The 19,503-nt window shown below is 45.3% G+C and overlaps 1 protein-coding gene across 2 annotated transcripts in view; it reads right to left on the bottom strand.

Moving 5' to 3' along the window:
• colec12 (collectin sub-family member 12) overlaps positions 1-19,503 on the bottom strand; it is a 204,747-nt gene that overhangs the window by 159,496 nt on the left and 25,748 nt on the right. Inside the window, exon 2 of one of the 2 annotated variants that reach the window (XM_067979738.1) lies at positions 18,280-18,333. In XM_067979738.1, coding sequence (XP_067835839.1) covers positions 18,280-18,333 — 54 coding nt within the window. The remainder of the gene's footprint in view (positions 1-18,279; positions 18,334-19,503) is intronic. The other variant, XM_067979739.1, reaches the window with a different exon arrangement.

Genomic DNA, 19,503 nt, shown 5'->3' with positions numbered 1-19,503 from the left:
CAAAAGGCATTCGATAAGGTGCCGCGCAAGAGGTTGTTACACAAGATTAGGGCTCCTGGGATTGGGATAATATATTAGCATGAATTGAGGATTAGTTAAAGGACAGAAAACAGAGAGTAGAAATAAACGGGTCATTTTCTGGTTGGCAGGTTGTAACTAGTGGGTACCACAAGGATCAGTGCTTGGGCCTCAGCTGTTTATAATATATATCAGTGAACTAGATAAGGGGACCAAGTGCAAAGTTTGCTGACGATCCAAAGCTAGGTGGGAAAGTAAGCTGTGAGGAGGATGCAAAAAGGCTGTAAAGGGATATAGACAGGTTAAGTGAGTGGGCAAGAAGGTGGCAGATGAAGTATAATGTGGGGAAATATGAAATTATATATAATATATATATATATATATGTATATATATAAAAAAGAATACTCCTTTAACATCTTCCAGTTCTGACGAAAGGACTTCGACCTGAAACGTTAACTTTGTTTCTTTCCCCACAGATGCTGCCTGACTTGCTGAGCTTCTCCAGCATTTTCTGCTTTTATTTCAGATTTCCAGCATCCGCACTATTTTGCATTTATATTACATTATATGAAATTATCTACTTTTGTAGGAAGAATAGAAAAGCAGAATATTTTTTAAAAGGTGAGAGATTAAGAAATGTTGGTAGTCAGAGGGATTTGGGTGTTCTTGTACACAAATCACAGAAAGTTAACATGCAGGTACAGCAAGCAATTAGGAAGGCAAATGGTATGTTGGCCTTTATTGCAAGGGGGTTGGAGTATAAGAGTAAGGAGGTCTTGCTGCAAATATATAGGGCTCTGGTGTGACCACACCTGGAGTACTGTGCACAGTTTTGGTCTCCTTACCCAAGGAAGGATATACTTGCCTTAGAGGGGGTGCAACGAAGGTTCACTAGATTGATTCCTGGGATGAGAGGGTTGTCTTATGAGGAGAGATTGAGTAGAATGGACCACATTCTCTGGAGTTCAGAAGAATGAGAGGTGATCTCATTGAAGCGTATAAAATTCTTAGAGGGCTTGACAGGGTAGATGCTGAGAGGCTGTTTCCCCTGGCTGGAGAGTCTAGAACTTGGGGTCATAGTCTCAAGCTAAGGGGTCGGCCATTTAGGACTGAGATGAGGAGAAATTTCTTCACTCAGTGGTTTGTGAATCTTTGGAATTCTTTACCCCAGAGGGCTGTGGATGTTCAGTCGTTGAGTATATTCAAGACTGAGATCGACAGATTTTGGACACTAAACGAATCAAGGGATATGGGGATAGGACGGGAAAGTGGAGTTGAGGTAGAAGTTCAGCCATGATCTTATTGGATGGCGGAGCAGGCTCGAGGGTCCGTATGGCCTACTCCTGCCCCTATTTCTTATATTCTTATGTCCATTCTCCAGTCTTTACAAAAGGCAGACTGCAAAGCACTGTAGTGAGATAAGGCATGATTGTAAACCAAAAAACTGGTTTATCTTCGATGTGTACATGAATGAACACAATACAATTTTCACAGAGATCTATTCATTTTCTGTTGCTCCTCATTCAATGAAAATAATAAAACATAATCTAGTTACTCTCTGAGTGTAAACCCATTTTAAGCTGGGTAATCCCAAGATAACTTGTAATATATTTTGGTTACAAGTAGCAAGGTTTCACTCTACCCTCCTAATGTCTCTGAAAGAGAGAAAGAGAGAGAGAGAGAGACAGACAGAGAGATAGAGAGAAAGAACAACAAGGGTAATTTGACCTTTTCCTTAACTCTCTGTGTTCAAGGAATTGGCCTGCCAAGCTGTCAAAGTTGTCACTTTGATATGGGAGTTTGAGGTACCTGAACGTCTGTTAAGCTAAGTCCGCAGCTGGGTGCATTTAATGAACCGTGCTTGCTGAGGATCCGCTTACAATTGATTGACCCCTTGGGTTTTCCCCATTGTCCGAAAGCCACAGAAACGTGCATAAATAAATGATTTTATGGCTGGGACATCTGCCTTTGAGTAGCTAATTAACACTTTATATTACTATGGCCACTACCCTAGTTTAATATCTGCAGGTTAAGGTTAATATTAAATCAAAAATGCCATATTTAATATTATAAAATATTGGCGCGGAAATTACGCTGAGCGACGAATGAACGTCGCCCGCCGCTCATAGGTAACTAACTCACCCACAAACTTTATTGCGGGCTTCTGGGCGCCAACTTGCTTTAATTGAGAGTGAGTAAAGGATCTTTCTCTCCTAGCAACGTGATATCACTCCATGTGATATCAAGAAACGGCTGAGTGCACTGGATACAGCAAAGGCTATGGGCCCCGACAACATCCCGGCTGTAGTGCTGAAGACTTTTGCTCCAGAACTAGCTGCACCTCTAGCCAAGCTGTTCCAGTACAGCTACAACACTGGCATCTACCCGACAATGTGGAAAATTGCCCAGGTATGTCCTGTCCACAAAAAGCAGGACAAATCCAATCTGGCCAATTACCGCCCCATCAGTCTACTCTCGATCATCAGCAAAGTGATGGAAGGTGTCGTCGACAGTGCTATCAAGCGGCACTTACTCACCAATAACCTGCTCACCGATGCTCAGTTTGGGTTCCGCCAGGACCACTCGGCTCCAGACCTCATTACAGCCTTGGTCCAAACATGGACAAAAGAGCTGAATTCCAGAGGTGAGGTGAGAGTGACTGCCCTTGACATCAAGGCAGCATTTGACCGAGTGTGGCACCAAGGAGCCCGAGTAAAATTGAAGTCAATGGGAATTAGGGGGATATCTCTCCAGTGGCTGGAGTCATACCTAGCACAAAGGAAGACGGTAATGGTTGTTTGAGGCCAATTATTTCAGCCCCAGGACATTGCTGCAGGAGTTCCTCAGGGCAGTGTCCTAGGCGCAACCATCTTCAGCTGCTTCATCAATGACCTTCCCTCCATCATAAGGTCAGAAATGGGGATGTTCGCTGATGATTGCACAGTGTTCAGTTCCATTCGCAACCCCTCAGATAATGAAGCAGTCCGAGCCCGCATGTAGCAAGACCTGGACAACATCCAGGCTTGCGCTCATAAGTGGCAAGTAACATTCGCGCCAGACAAGTGCCAGGCAATGACCATCTCCAACAAGAGAGAGTCTAACCACCTCCCCTTGACATTCAAAGGCATTACCATCGCCGAATCCCCTACCATCAACATCCTGGGGGTCACCGTTGACCAGAAACTTAACTGGACCAACCATATAAATACGGTGGCTACAAGAGCAGGTCAGAGGCTGGGTATTCTGTGGCACGTGACTCACCTCCTGACTCCCCAAAGCCTTTCCACCATCTACAAGGCACATGTCAGGAGTGTGATGGAATACTCTCCACTTGCCTGGATGAGTGCAGCTCCAACAACACTCAAGAAGCTCGACACCATCCAAGATAAAGCAGCCCGCTTGATTGGCACCCCTTCCACCACCCTAAACATTCACTCCCTTCACCACCGGCGCACAGTGGCTGCAGTGTGTACCATCCACAGGATGCACTGCAGCAACTCGCCAAGGCTTCTTCGACTGCACCTCCCAAACCCGCGACCTCTACCACCTAGAAGGACAAGGGAACAGGCACATAGGAACAACATCACCTGCACGTTCCCCTCCAAGTCACACACCATCCCGACTTGGAAATATATCACCGTTCCTTCATCGTCACTGGGTCAAAATCCTGGAACTCCCTTCCTAACAGCACTGTGGGAGAACCTTCACCACACGGACTGCAGCGGTTCAAGAAGGCGGCTCACCACCACCTTCTCAAGGGCAATTAGGGATGGGCAATAAATGCTGGCCTCACCAGCGACGCCCACATCCCATGAACAAATTAAAAAAAAACAATCAGCTGGAAGGATCATTGAAAAGCCACAGTCAGAACCTGGAAGTGAAAGCCTCCTATCCAAGCCACGCAGACTAAGAGTCAGAAAGTGTCAGGCAGACTAGTAAATGCTCTTTAAAATTAGTTAGAGAAAGCAAAATAAAGAGAGGGTAAGATTAAAAGACAGGAGTAAAAGAGGCAGAAAGAATAAGTAAAAAACAACAATTTTAATTTTAAAAAATTTTTAATTTAAAAAAAAAATCCCCAACAATTAATATCGGGAGGAATGAAACTCGACATTTTTATAAGTTAATTTTCAGTGCCAGAGAGGTTGTTTAGCAGTCATTAATACTTACCATGGCGTTTAAAGTTAGTTTAGACCTAAAAAATCCAGCGTGCCTTTTTTATGGCGAGATTAGTTTGTTTCCAGCTGGGCAGCGCAGCAAGTTCGCGCTCGTCCATTCATTCAGCCGGTGAGATCTCTTCAACATGAAGCTTTCAACTGAGCAGAGCAAATGATAAATCAATTTCCGGATTTCCGCGTTTGACTGCGCATGTGTGCTCTCCGGAACTTGCTCTTCCATTTGCCCTGAATTAACCGTGAGCCCTGTTAGCCTTGTCATTATTTCATGAGCAATTTCCAGGCCCTTATGCATTAGTAAAATTGCCCCAGGTAATACCAGTAAATCCCAAAATGCTATAACTATATTAATCATCAATGCATAAGTACTTCAAAGTTCACGTAATTAAAAATAATACCAAAAAGGATTTGTTGCTTAAGTACTAAAACTATCTCACTGTCCTTGCTTGGTTACATGCTTACCTATTTAACCATTGACAGAGCATCTCCAGCAATGGCTTCTCTTCCCGCCTCACACCATTACCTCTGGAGTCTCTGAAGGATCTATCCTTGGCCCCCTTTTATTTCTCATATACATGCTGCCCCTTGACAACATCATCCAAATACATGGGGTCAGCTTCCACGTGTACCCCGACACCACCCAATTCTACCTCGCCACCATCTCTCTCAATCCCTGACATCCAGTCTTAAACATTGGGAAGACCAAAGCCATCGTCTTTGGTCCCTGCCATAAACTCTATATCCTTGCCACCATTTTCCTCCCCAGCCACAGCCTTAGGTTGAACCAGACTGTTTGCAATCTCGGCATCTTATTCAACCCTGAGTTGAGCTTCCAACCCCATATTGTCTCCATCACAAACACTGTCTACTTCCACCTCCATAACACCGCCTACTTCGACCCCTGCCTTAGCTCATCTGCTAATGAAATCCTCATCCATGTCTTTGTCATCTCCAGGCTGAACTATTCCAATGCATTCTTGGCCAGCTACCTATCCTCAACCTTCTGTAAACTTCAGCTTATCCAAAAAGAGTTCTGGGGAACTGTAAGGCTGGAAATAGGGAGTGGTAAGGCCATGAAGGTATTTAAACATAAGGACAAGAATTTTAAATTGGAGATGTTGGGAGACCAGGAGCCAGTGTAGGTCAGCAAGGACAGGAGTGATGGATGACCACGACCTGGTGCATGAATATGAGCAGCAGAGTTTTGGGCGAGCTGAAGTTTACAGGACATGGAGGATGGGAATCCGACTAGAAGAGTATTGGAATAGTCGGGCGCTAAATTGGGCCATGTAGCACCCGTTGTTTTGGTGCTACATGGCCTCTCTGACATCCAAAATGGCGTCTTGGATGCGCACACATGTTTCCAGCATGACGTGCGCTGGACGCCATCTTGGTATAGGAGTTAGCGCATGCGCAAATACCGGACGCTGGAAGCATGTAAAGTAGGGAGAAAATGTGTGCAATCAGTGTGTAACGCTGATTTAAAGTGGTAGACACATTTTCGACCTTAACGCTCAACTCAACGCACAGTCTTAACCCCAACCATCTGAACGTGTCTTATAGTGCCTGAAGGACCCCCCCCCCCCCCCCCAACCAGCGTTATTTAAAGGGGCCATGCAGGTGTTGCAGGTTACTTGCTGCATTATTGCTTCTGGCTGCTGGAGGAGTAGGAAGGGTTTTTTGAAGCTCCCTATTCTTACTGAGAGTTCCTCGAGTACATTTGAGAGTGCTTTGGCAGGTACTGCCTTATGGGTTGGAAAGTTACAATCGTGGATAAACAGCATTCCTGCCAACCATGGGCGGTCTGCTAGGGCTCCCGCTAGGTATTGAGCACGACTAGGAGCATGCAAAGCGGCCATGCATAGCAGGTCAAGCTGTGAGGAGACGGAGGACGAGGAGGCGCAAGGCACTGAGAAGAAGGCCCTACCCAATGAGGGCCTTCCTCATGATATATAGGACTTATTTTACCTCGTTTTCTGTGTACTGTTTAGTTGATATGGTAAATTATTGGTACATTTTACAGGCAAGGACAGCATTGCCTGTGGCTGTGAAAGTCACCATGGCGCTGAATTTCTACGGCTCAGGAGCATTTCAGGCCTCTGCTGGCAACATGTGCAACATCTCACAGTATGCAGTGCACTGCTGCATAAGGGAGGTCACAGATGCACTGTACTAGATGAGGAACAGGTTCATCACCTTCCCTCTCCACAGAGACAAGCAGAACAAGCGAGCAAGGGGATTCGCTCGCATTACTGGCTTCCCCATGTTGCAGGGTGCCATTGACTGTCCGCATATTGCCCTGCGTGCCCCACATATCAACTCAGCCGTCTTCGTCAACCGAAAGGGCTTCCACTCCCTCAACATGCAGCTGGTGTGTGACCACACACATCGAATCATAGAGGTCGATGCCCACTACCCTGGGAGCAGTCACGACGCCTTCATTATGCGGCAGTTCAACGTGCCAGCTAACTTTCACCCGACTCGGCAAGTCAAAGGCTGGCTATTGGGCGACAAGTGCTATCCCCTCATGCCGTGGCTCGTGACACCGGTCAGCTACCCGTGCACATGTGCATAGCAGGCCTATACTGAAATGCTTGCTGCCACACGCAACATCGTGGAGCACACCATAGGCCTCCTCAAACAATGCTTTCGCTTCCTGGAGCGGTCTGGAGGAGCCCTGCAGTACTCCCCTGATAGGCAGATTCGTGGTGGTATGCTGCATGCTGCACAACCTCGCCATCATGAGGGACCAGCCTTTGCCACCAATGACTGCAGAAGATCCTGAGCCAGAGGTGGAGGAGGAGGAGGCTGAGGAGGAAGAGGCTGTTGAGGAAGAGGCTGAGCAGGAGGAGGAGGAGGCGGTGGAGCTGGAAGAGGAAGTGGAGGAAGACGCAAGGGTGCAACAGGTACCACACGCCTTGTCTGCAAGGGCTGTACGTGCTCGCCTGATCCGTGCCCTCTATCAATAATGTGAACTACATCCCCCAACTCACCAACAGTCCTACAATCCCTATATTTCCGCTCCCAAAAGTCAATCAAATCGCCCTCCATCTGATTACACATTGGTGTCCCTCTCAGCTCATTGCATAAATAAAAACCATCACCAAATGCAAAATCGAAGTCTTATTTATCAATGAATATTCCCTTAGTGCCTTTTGTTCGTGTGCCTTTACCTATCCTAGAGCTCCTATGAGATGCCTCCCCAGTGGCTGGAGCATGGGTGGTGGAAGGCTGCTGGCCTTCAATGGAGGAGCGTGCAGATGGCCTTGGAAGACAACCTCGAGCAGCTCTGGGCCGGGAGGGCCTGGCTTCAGACTACACCATCGTAGCATGGGCATGCAACAGTCTGGCCTGGCAGGCCGAGAGGCAACAACAGGGGCACTGGCGGAATGGCAGGGGTGGGAGTAGGAAGGCTGTCGTCCTGAGAGAGGACAGCAGGTCCGACTGCCACTGCCACTCTCCCGGGGCTGCGCCTCAACAATCCTGGTGGTCAGTTGGAGAGCAGATTGTTGGAGTGCTGTGACGCCCTGGAAGCCCCGTTCCACGGTGGTCCCCAGAGCCACGATAGCAGCAGTCTGAGCTCCAAATGCAGCAGTCCGATCTTGGATGGTAGATGTTTGTGCTGCAATGGAAGCTGTGACATTAGTCGTCAGACGCTGCATCATGGTGGGTTCCACAGGTGTGCTGATGGAGGTGACCACCCGTTCCATGTTGGAAAAGATGGGCTCCAAGCTCTGCACAAAGTCCTGCACCAAGTTGGAGCTGGACTCCTCCATGCCCCGTCTCATTGTGCGCAGGCTTTTTGGCAGGCTTTCCAGTGCCCCAAGCATTTGGTGGTGTACACCCATCAGCCGTCTTCTGTAGCCCGGCCCATCGAAGTCCTCATCTCACTACTCTGCAGCAGAACTAGTGAGTGACCTCGCCCTCCGGTGAGCTGGCACCTGTGGTATCCGTTCTCCCCACCCCGGTTCCTGCGCATTTGTGCTCGGTGTCTCACCACGTACAGATCCCTCCTCTAATCTAGCCTCTAAAGGACGCGCAGTGTCAGTCTCTGGGCTGATGGAATCAAGTGTCAGATTGAGTGACGGTGTGGCTTCAGTGTCCTCCTCCTCCTCAGACGGTGCCGCCACATGTTCTTGGGTGTCTGCAATGACAAAGGGAAATAGGTTGAGTTGTGGAATGGAGAGAGGAGCAAGTAAGATGTGTGTGCTGACAGCATCTGCAGCACATAAGTCAGAAAAGATTATGGGAGGAGGGAGATGTGGAGAAGGAGAAGGAGCATTAGATATGCAGAGACCCCCTTCATCCGGACCTCCAGCGCGGCGTGTTCCTGCTGCCAGCTGTTATGCGCCACCTTCTCCTGCAAGACAGAGAGTATCCTGCAAGGTGTGTGGGTGATGTGCCTGTTGTGGTTGAATAGCTGCCAGTTTGTGTGACCTGTGAGTGGTGGTTGTGTGGCCTGCAAGTGTGCGGGTGAGATGCAGCATGCTAAGTACAGCATTGCGTATGAATGGGCAGTGTTTGTTGGTGGGTGGGTGACAGGTGTGTGATGCGTGGAGCAGTGGTGCAGTTGCCATTTGACACTTGCATTCACTCACCTTGACCACTCGTCTCAAATCAATGAACTTCTTTCTGCACTGCACCTACGTGTGTGGTGCAATGTTCCTGGCGTTGACTTCCTGTGCCACATCCTGCCAATGCCTGCGAAGCTGCAGTCTGGAGGGTCTCCTGCCATCTTGCGGGTACATGATGGCCCTCCTTTCGTCCACGCCTTCCACCAGGGTCTCCAAAGCATCAGTGGAGAAGCGTGGAGCCCCCTCTCGTGCCGGTCCTATTATCCTCGTGGCCATCTTTCCCTCCTCCAAGCAAGCTATGTACCTGCCATTTGAAATGTGCACCTGCACCTTTAAGAGATACAGGCCGCTGATGACGTGCGCTGTGCACGCCCCATTTCCAACTTCCTCATGATAGCTCCATGCAGCCAGCGCTACCCTCGCTGCTGAGAGGCTGCACGGAGCTATCATGGTAGGTAGCAGGCAGCACAAAGTTCACGTGCAGCCTGCGTAGGGGCCACCGGGCGCGGGGTACTAGCGCATCACGCTACCCCCACCCGAAAACGGCTCTTAACGAATTTTTCCTCTGTCATGCCTGGAGGTGACAAATGCATGGATGAGAGTTGCAGCAGCAAATTAGCTAATGCAGAGAATCAGGAGCAGCGGCGAGCTTTATAAAAAATGTAGGGTCGTGAGGAAGGAGCACTCCTGCTCCTCCGGGCTCCACATTCAGGTAAGTAAATGTGAAAAACTTACCTTATAGGTCGCAGGCTGCATCAGGGCAAGCCAATCTTGAAGTGGGGGTTTCAAACAGGCGTTGGACACCTTATTTGTAAATGCAAAAGGCCTAACGTCTGCTTCAGGCGAGGGCACAGGATGCCTTTTTTAAAAATCTTTCCCAATAGGGTGGGCAGCGCAATTCTGGCTGGAAATGTGCGTGTGCTTCCTGCCTGCCATATTGGGGGCATGGTAGGCCAATTAGTGCCCAAAAAATGGACACTATGCGACTGAATTTATAGGCCCATACATTTTTTTTCAGATTTCAGGGATAATCTAGTAGAATTTTAAAAATACTTTCTATCACTGAAGCAATTTCATTTCAATCTAATTTTCTTACTCAAACTTCCTCTGATTAAGCCTAACATAAGCATAATATTTTTATGTGTAATTGGGCCTGACATGGGTTCTAAAGGTCACTGGCCTCAGCTTGTGTGTATGTTGATGTAAACAATTGGAGTAAAATCAGGTTCCATGAGCGATCTAGACCAATTTGTAAAGATAAATGTAAGTGGCCATAAGAAAGAAAGATCTCTGGAGAATATTCTGGTATTTTAATTATAGCATTATACTCTATAGAGAACCGTCAACCTATTCCAAATGACGTAAGGATAGACCAAAGATAAATGCATTCTGGAAAGGCACATAGGTTTCTTGCATCATGGAGGTATATAGTCTCTTCAAATGAATGCACATGCCTCAACCGCTAAAAATTTGAACGTAGAACAAAATGTGTGGCATCTAAATAAAGTTTTCATGTTCTTGTGGGAGCTAAATTCCAAGTGATTACAGAAAACAGCAAGCATGGGCTTTTTTCTCTTTATAATTTATAAATAAACTGATAAGAAGAAATGTGGAGCACTCCACAAATATGAATGTATTTGTTTCTATTACAGCTGCATTGTAGAACAAGCAAGATTAATACCGGTTACGGGACAAAAAGAGGACTTAATTCAAGCAAAACCAGTGGCCGTGTAACTGCATCCTTAATGACCTGAAACAGATGCCCAAGGAGAAGGTGACCGACAATGAAGGGTTGAAAGGAAGGCAAAAGGAGGAAAGTGCAATTTCCTTATTAAAATTACAGAAAGAAAAGTTCATACTATTAAATATCAATAAATTGTTGCCCACTGAGTTGTAGAAATGACCTAGAATGTCCCTTTGGTTATGAGAATTACAACATATTCCTGGCCACTTGTAGGACCCTTGTCATAACAGTTTATTGCTATTACACTCAATACCAAATCAGTTGAGTTCAAATCCCCAGAAGTCACGCTAAAGCTGTACAATTATTTGGTTAAATGCATCTGGACTGCTGCATATAGTTCTGGCCACCATAACATAATGATCTAGACTTCCCACTGTTCTTACTTGGAGGAAGTGCAGCAGACATGCCACCTCCACAACCCCAGATCAGCCAAACAATGAAGAAAAAATTAATGCCTTGACAGAATGAGCAAGGCACATATGCAACCCATCCCATCAAAGGACTCACTGGCACCACCTTATCTGTTATCCTTTAGGCACAAGCAGTGGGCTGGATTCCCCTCCACGATCTCACCTGATTTTTGGGCAGGATAGCAGCAAAGAATGAGGAAAAATTCCAGCATTAAGGCCTACTTACTACTTCACTGCGCTTCTTCCACTGCCCCTGCCAAGAGCACTGCTGACCGCTCCTTCCCCACTCGCTGCATGCAAATGGCAGCAGGGACAGTGACCTCAGTTTCTACCAATGCTGCCAATTATTGGGGCTTTTCTGCTCCTTTAAATGCCTCACTACCTCTTCTGGTGCTGCAGTGATGGTCACATTGCAGCACCACTAGGATTTTGCAGCCGGTCTCTGGTGGGCTCCCTCTTGACAGCTGGAATCCCGCCAGGAGCCCGCCATGCATCAGAAATAACCTCCAACCCACAGAAATAGCTTGGTGGGGGTGGGGTGCGGCAGGCGCATATTCAGAGGGGTGGCTGAAATCCCACCCGGCTGGAACTCCTCCCCGAAGAAGAGAATCCAGCCCAAAGTTTCTGTGTATCAGTTTGGACATTGTGAAGTATCAATGCTCACTCCCACAGCTGTCTGTCCATTGATACTTTGGGAACTACCTTGAGAAAAGCATCATTAGCCAATTCATAGTTCTAATACAGACCACTTGGACTGCCTTTCAGCCAAATAATGGTCTTTCAGAGAAAGTGCCCAGCATCAGTGGGCCGGCAGGCAGGTCTTCTCAAGATCTAGTATTCTCTCAGGAATGCAAGTCCATCAAATCTTTCTATCAGTTCCTCCAGATGCCTGAATATGTTGGTATGCAGTGAAAGGACCAGACTGCCCAGACAATTGTACTGGAGGTGCAACTTATAGTTAGTTAGTTCTTTTCAGGAAGTGACTTTCAGAGTGAACAGCCAAATCAGTCCCATAGTGACAATCAGCAGCCAGATAACCCCTGCACTTTGGGCATTTAGATGGTACCTAGCAGAAGCTCACCATTAGCTACAAGTACTAGAGCAGGTGGAGGCACTAAAGGGAAGCACTATGGGAATGACTGAGACATTTCCTTGGTACTTATTTTCTCCTACATAATTTGGGAAATTGGAATCTCAAGCATTGCTCTTCAAAGTTGGATATAAGATTTGTGAGCTCTATATACTTGTTGGCTGGATAACTCCTCACCCTTTTATTTACTTCCTATGCCGACAGACACTTCTCTGGTCCTTTTGCTCCTCCTCCTCGTTATCAAGGGAGGCCAAGGACAGAGGAATGACCAGAGGTAACGTCATCTTCACTGGCAAGCAAGGGGAATTCCACTTTCAGAGATTCTCAGAACCCTTTAAGCCCTTCTCGCCCTTGATTCACAGCTTCAGTCCTGAGGAATAGATACCCTTAAGGTCACAGCCTGAAACTGACTACAGAAATAAATGATCCCCTAATATAGACCGTGATTCTGAGCCAGTTTCTGCCCATGCTCACCATGTTTGTGTTCATTTTCAGGTGGGCGAAGGTGGAAGATCCAGGCCAATGAGACCAACCAGGCTCTAGACGTAGTGCAGAGGAGAGCAACAAGGCTGATAGTCAGTGTTAGAAGGATGTGCTAGGGCTTAACAGCTTCAAAAGATGTCTGGGAAGGGTCCTTATAGAGTGACATTTAGATACTTAACAGCATAAAGATGCTTAACAGCATAAAGATAAACGCAGAACTGTATTTTTGGACACACCAAGGTGGCAGGGTAACAGAACACAGGTTTAGGATTCTGAAAATGAAATTTAAGATAGATGCTAGGAATTTTTTTCATGCAGAGTGTGATCACCAGTTGGGAGGGTTGTTGAGGCCAGGACACTGGACCTCATTTAAGAAACAGCTAGATGCTGTAATGGGAAATGGGTAAAGTTGATATTCTGGAAGTATCAGATCAAATGGGCCACAGGGCCTCTTTCATCCAAACCCTGTTTGTGAAATTCCTGTTCCCTATTCTAGGAAAGAACCTATGCATTCCACATCGGTAACCAAAAGTAGATGATTCATCTTCACATGGCACATGATTGTTTTAAGAAGGAGAACAATAAAGCTTTAGCATTTAAGTTAGGTTGTAAGGACATGGTACTCTACCAGGAAATTGCACTCACTGGCCATCTAACTGGATCAGTCAATCTTGATTGTCTACTAAAATCAATGCAGTGATGCAGCACATTGGAGCCGCAACCTGCGGCACCACAATGCCAGGGTGCAAAGTCACACCTGCAAATCCCCATTTTGGTTTCTTAATCTCTGCCATGTTTCTACAAGGTTGAAATGAGTGCAGAAGAAACAAACTTGTAATACGAACATACGAGATTGACGGGCAGGAAAAGACCAGCCGGTCTATCAAGCCTATCCCACACTCATGATGGCTGGAGCATCATGGCTAAACACTTCCTCCCTCCTTCCCTCCTCCTCCCCTACTCCAGCATTATAATAGTTTTAATGCTTTTAAATGAAAGTTCTATTTTCCGTACTCCTATATACAATATGAAAATTAACACTAAGCATAGGAAACCCAACAAATAGTCTTTGGCATGCTGAGAATTGGGAGCAGTATCAGTCACTGAAACCCATGGGATATAAAGTTACAGCTAAGCAATAATAACAAAAGCAGGAAACAGATCAGCACACTTTGGAGTCCACATGATCCCCGGGGACTTTCAGATTGCCAACTGCAGATGTCGATGGTTTTGAACTAAACCTATGAATATAGGGGCCTCACTCCAGTTTTCTTCACTACGGTGAATTTTTATGACCACGCAGAATGTTTTTTTGTATTATTATTCCTACCAGAACCAACCTCTCACCACAACCTAACTATAAGTTTCGCATTTTGGAATCAAACTACAAATTAGTTACCAGTTGAAAGCAAACTTCATTTTCAGTGAAGAAAAACAAGCATGCCTTCATTTTTTTTCAAAGAAACAATTTAAAGATAGTTTTCTGATTTTGTGCTTCTAGTGGGAAGTCTGGCTTAGTGGGGAGCACAACTCAGAAATTCAGACCTGCTGCGCATGATTTTCCATCTATGGTCAGAAAATCATGTGCAACACAAGCCCACATTCCCAGTGGGTGAGGCAAAATGTTGGAAGCACAAAATTTGGAAATGACCCCTTTAGTGTTAGGTATAGTCAGAGAACAAGTCTCGTAAAGTCTGAATCTACATTATATAATCACCTTAGATCTCAGCTTCCTTTACAGGCAATGCCAGTGACATCTCAATGATCTAAAGTGAACATTCATGTCACTTGTTACAATCCTAAATTTTCCAGAAACAATCTGGATTCTGTTTTCATTCTGATGTTTTCCCTGGATTGCATTTTCAGCAGATAAGCTTACAGCCAAGGATCTCTTAAAAAATCAGCTGAAATTTGAAAATCATGTCAATAGTTGCATGTATCACTATTTTTCACCAGTGACCATAATGAATATTAAAAGAAATATCAATGTATTGAAACACACAACAGGATTAGTTTACAAATTTTATCAATCTCCATTATCTACTTCCAGCTCATAATAATTTCTAAGATGTTTTATACCTTTGGCTCGCGGAAAGTTAATGTTCTTATTTTTTGAGTTTATTAATGCTAACTTCCTTCCATGTGAAATCCATGTGTTTTCCACAATCTTTCACCCACATTGGCATTAGTAGTAATGCCAGAAATCTAGCCAATTGCAATTTAGCTCTGATATTGCCGGTTTCACATTTCTCAACAGGCTTGTGCAACACCTGACAATGTTAAGCCAGCTGCAGAGATCGCTATCTGGACGACTATGCTTCAGCTGCACACAAGAAAAAGTCTTCACAGACTGGTCTCTGTCCAAAACTGTAGATATTTCTTCAGAATTCCTCCCGCTCCGCCACAGTAACTTCACCAGAAGTGCGACAGAAACCCCCATTTACGTGTAAACAGGGATTCGGCGAAACTTCCGGTGACGTTTCAGTGGTGGAGCAGGGGTATCTCTGAGGAAACTCGCAGCCATGGTCTCGACAGATGAAAGTTGACTGAGTGGGTACTAACACCACCAAGACCGATGTCAACAGAGGGTTGCTGACAGCATGAAGGTTGTGTCCATAACTGGCCTGGATTATGAATGAGGGCAGTAAAATGAACAATTTGTGCAAAAGTACTAAAGTAAGACAAAAGTAATACATAAATGAAAGGTCAAATAATGCCATCAATGGCAAGCTGTTTGTCAAGTAAGTGTCCTGCTGCCATCAAAATGTGATGCAAATATGGTGTGACAGTTATCATAGAGTTATACAGCACGGATAGAGGCCCTTCGGCCCATCGTGTCCGCGCCGGCCATCAGCCCTGTCTACTCTAATCCCATATTCCAGCATTTGGTCCGTAGCCTTGTATGCTATGGCATTTCAAGTGCTCATCCAAATGCTTCTTGAATGTTGTGAGGGTTCCTGCCTCCACAACCCTTTCAGGCAGTGAGTTCCAGACTCCAACCACCCTCTGGGTGAAAAAGTTCTTTCTCAAATCCCCTCTAAACCTCCCGCCTTTTACCTTGAATCTATGTCCCCTTGTTATAGTACCCTCAACGAAGGGAAAAAGCTCCTTAGTATCCATCCTATCTGTGCCCCTCATAATTTTGTACACCTCAATCATGTCCCCCCTCAGCCTCCTCTGCTCCAAGGAAAACAAACCCAATCTTCCCAGTCTCTCTTCATAGCTGAAGCGCTCCAGCCCTGGTAACATCCTGGTGAATCTCCTCTGCACCCTCTCCAAAGCGATCACATCCTTCCTGTAGTGTGGCGACCAGAACTGCACACAGTACTCCAGCTGTGGCCTAACCAGTGTTTTATACAGCTCCATCATAACCTCCTTGCTCTTATATTCTATGCCTCGGCTAATAAAGGCAAGTATCCCATATGCCTTCTTTACCACCTTATCTACCTGTTCCGCCGCCTTCAGGGATCTGTGAACTTGCACACCAAGATCCCTCTGACCCTCTGTCTTGCCTAGGGTCCTCCCATTCATTGTGTATTCCCTTGCCTTGTTAGTCCCTCCAAAGTGCATCACCTCGCACTTTTCCGGGTTAAATTCCATTTGCCACTGTTCCGCCCATCTGACCAACCCATCTATATCGTCCTGCAGACTGAGGCTATCCTCCTCGCTATTTACCACCCTACCAATTTTTGTATCATCAGCGAACTTACTGATCATACCTTTTACATTCATATCCAAGTCATTAATGTAGACCACAAACAGCAAGGGACCCAGCACCGATCCCTGTGGTACCCCACTGGCCACAGGCTTCCAGTCACAAAAACAACCTTCGACCATCACCCTCTGCCTTCTGCCACTAAGCCAGTTTTGTATCCAAAGTGCCAAGGCACCCTGGATTCCATGGGCTCGTACCTTCTTGACCAGTCTCCTGTGCGGGACTTTATCGAAGGCCTTACTGAAATCCATGTATACCACATCCACTGCGTTGCCCTCATCCACACGCCTAGTCACCCCCTCAAAAAATTCAATCAAATTAGTCAGACATGATCTTCCCTTGACAAAGCCATGTTGACTATCCCTGATTAATCCTTGCTTCTCCAAGTGGAGACTAATTTTGTCCTTCAGAATTTTTTCCAATAATTTTCCTACCACTGATGTTAGGCTCACTGGCCTGTAGTTCCCCGGTTTTTCCCTACTCCCCTTCTTGAATAATGGTATTACATTAGCAGTTCTCCAGTCCTCTGGCACATCCCCTGTGGCCAGAGAGGTTCTGAATATATGTGTCAGAGCCCCCGCAATCTCCTCCTTTGCCTCACACAGTAGCCTGGGATACATTTCGTCCGGGCCTGGGGATTTATCCATTTTTAGGCCTGCTAAAACCGCCAATACCTCCTCCCGTTGAAATCAATGTCCAAATTGCTTACAAATTGTATAGACCTCCACATCCGAGGAAAATATGAACCGTTCATTATTGTAAATTCATATTCATGAAAAAAAGCAAGAAGAGTACAGTTCTGAGAGAAGACCTTGTTGTCCTGGGATGTCCATCTAGTTAAGTTCATCGGCTGCAAGATCCTCGGTGATCCATCTATTAATGGCTACATTGTGCATCTGTCACTATTTTGACCACCTTTTCAGAGGCACGAGGCAATTGAAAAAGCGTGAGGCATTGTCTGAGCATACCAAAGGCCTCCTTGATCAGCACTTCTTCCCTGAAACATTTACATTCTACCATTCATTGTTGCATGCTTGGACAATCTTCCAAAAATGTACAACTAATACCACCTAAGAAAACCGCAACTAAAAACTACTGTGAACTCGTGACATGTGAATTCACCTGGTAAGTGAATAAAATGTAGAAAACAGACTCCCAGCATATATCATGAATTGAGTACACATTCCCGATTTTCTATCCATTCATTTTAAGTTAACTAAAATTGCATAAAGGTCTGTGCCAGGAATGTTAAAAATGAAAATTACCCCATGGTTTTGTTTGCGAATCGTAACCTGTCACATAATATACAATAGGTATATAAGGTTTCCAATGGTAAGGAATTTTAGGTAAGCTCACACTCCTGGAATGGCCAGAAACAGGTTGCTCCTAAATCTCCACTATGACACTACGTCAAAATTAGTATCAACCTCAGCATTAACTTATTCAGTGTGGTTGTTATATTATTACCTTAGATTTTATTGGAACTAATGAAAAATAAGAAGTTTGCTGCTGTAGACACAATAGCACATTGCACCAATCTTATTATTACACTGTCCCTTGTGTATAAACATGGGTGAAGATACTTTGCCAGAAAATCAATGCCTCTTTAACAGAACATGTTTCTATAGAGATAATTAAGTAGTAAAAGTAGAATCTTAGCTTAGAGAAGAACAATCTACTTATGTGAATACCGAAATGTGTTTAGACAGTAAGGTTCCTCCTTTTAATGCATTGCTGTTAATTACAAATACAAACCTTTTATAAATTTGATTTGAAGAGGATTCAGAGAATCCGTTCCCAGAACCAGTTTACAAGGTGTTGTCCTGTGATGTTCCTTAAATTACAGTTAGCTCTATCCCCTCTTCTCCAGATACACCTGATTTAATGTTCAGGAAAATGCACTAGATGTATTCCAGTAAAGAGATCTTTATTACAAGATCCTCACTTGGAAATCAGTTCTGTTAATGCCAAATTAAATGTTTTTTCTGTAAATAATGTGGGGTCTTTCTTAATTTAACAAATATGTCTGTAAGTTATTTGTTTTGCTAACCTTATTGGTAATCAGTACTCACCAAACCTCTTGTAACCCATTGAATGCACCTCCTCTTCTTCACTGTAGTCGTCTGCTAGAACAAATAGTTCAATGAATACAACAAAATGAAGCATGGTATTAACAAATACAGAGAGCAGAGAGCAAAGACTGGACTCCTGCACTCCACTGAAACTATTAAAGAGAATAATCAACTGCTTCAAGTTCTGTCCATTCTTTTTTAGGCACAGTTCATAGAATCACAGAAAGTTACGGCACAGAAGGAGGCCATTTGGCCCATCGTGTCTGTGCCGGCCGAAAAAGAGCTATCCAGCTTAATCCCACTTTCCAGCACTTGGTACAAAACCCTGTAGGTTACGGCACTTCAAGTGCACATCCAAGTACTTTTTAAATGAGTTGAGGGTTTCTGCCTCTACCACCCTTTCAGGCAGTGAGTTCCAGACCCCCACCATCCTCAGCTCCCCTCTAATCCTTCTACCAATTACTTTAAATCTATGCCCCCAGTCACTGACCCCTCTGCTAAGGGAAATAGGTCTTCCCTATCCACTCTATCTAGTCCCGTCATAATTTTATATGCCTCAATTAAATCTCCCCTCAGCTGCCTTTGTTCCAAAGAAAGCAACCCCAGCCTATCCAAACTTTTCTCTTAGCTAAATTTCACCAGCCCTGGCCACATCCTCATAAATTTCCTCTGTACCCTCTCAAGTGCAATCACATCTTTCCTGTAATGTGGTGACCAGGACTGTATGCAATACTCAAGCTGTGGCCTAACCAATGTTTTATACAGTCCAAGCATAACCTCCGTGCTCTTATATTCTATGTCTCAGTTAATAATGGAAAGCATCCCGTTTGCCTTTTTAACCACCTTATCTACCTTTCCTGCGACCTTCAGGGATCTGTGGACATGCATTCCAAGGTCCCTTTGTTCCTCTACACCTCTCAGTATCCTCCTATTTATTGTGTACTCCCTTCCCTTGTTTGCCCTTCCTAAATGCATCACCTCACACTTCTCTGGATTGAATTCCATTTGCCACTTTTCTGCCCACCTGACCAGTCCATTGCTATCTTCCTGCAGTCTACAGCTTTCCTCCTATCAACCACATGACTATTTTTTGTATATTCTGCAAACTTCTTGATCAAGCCCCCATATTCAAGTCCAAATCAGTGATATATTCCACAAAAAGCAAGGAACCTAGTACTAAGCCTTGTGGGACCCCATTGGAAACAGACTTCCAGTCGCAAAAAC

This window comes from Heptranchias perlo, chromosome 3 (genome assembly GCF_035084215.1).
Source record: "Heptranchias perlo isolate sHepPer1 chromosome 3, sHepPer1.hap1, whole genome shotgun sequence".
In the NCBI taxonomy this organism is placed as follows: domain Eukaryota; kingdom Metazoa; phylum Chordata; class Chondrichthyes; order Hexanchiformes; family Hexanchidae; genus Heptranchias; species Heptranchias perlo.
Note: the sequence above shows the minus strand (reverse complement) of the source record. Positions and strands in the feature narration are given on the sequence as shown.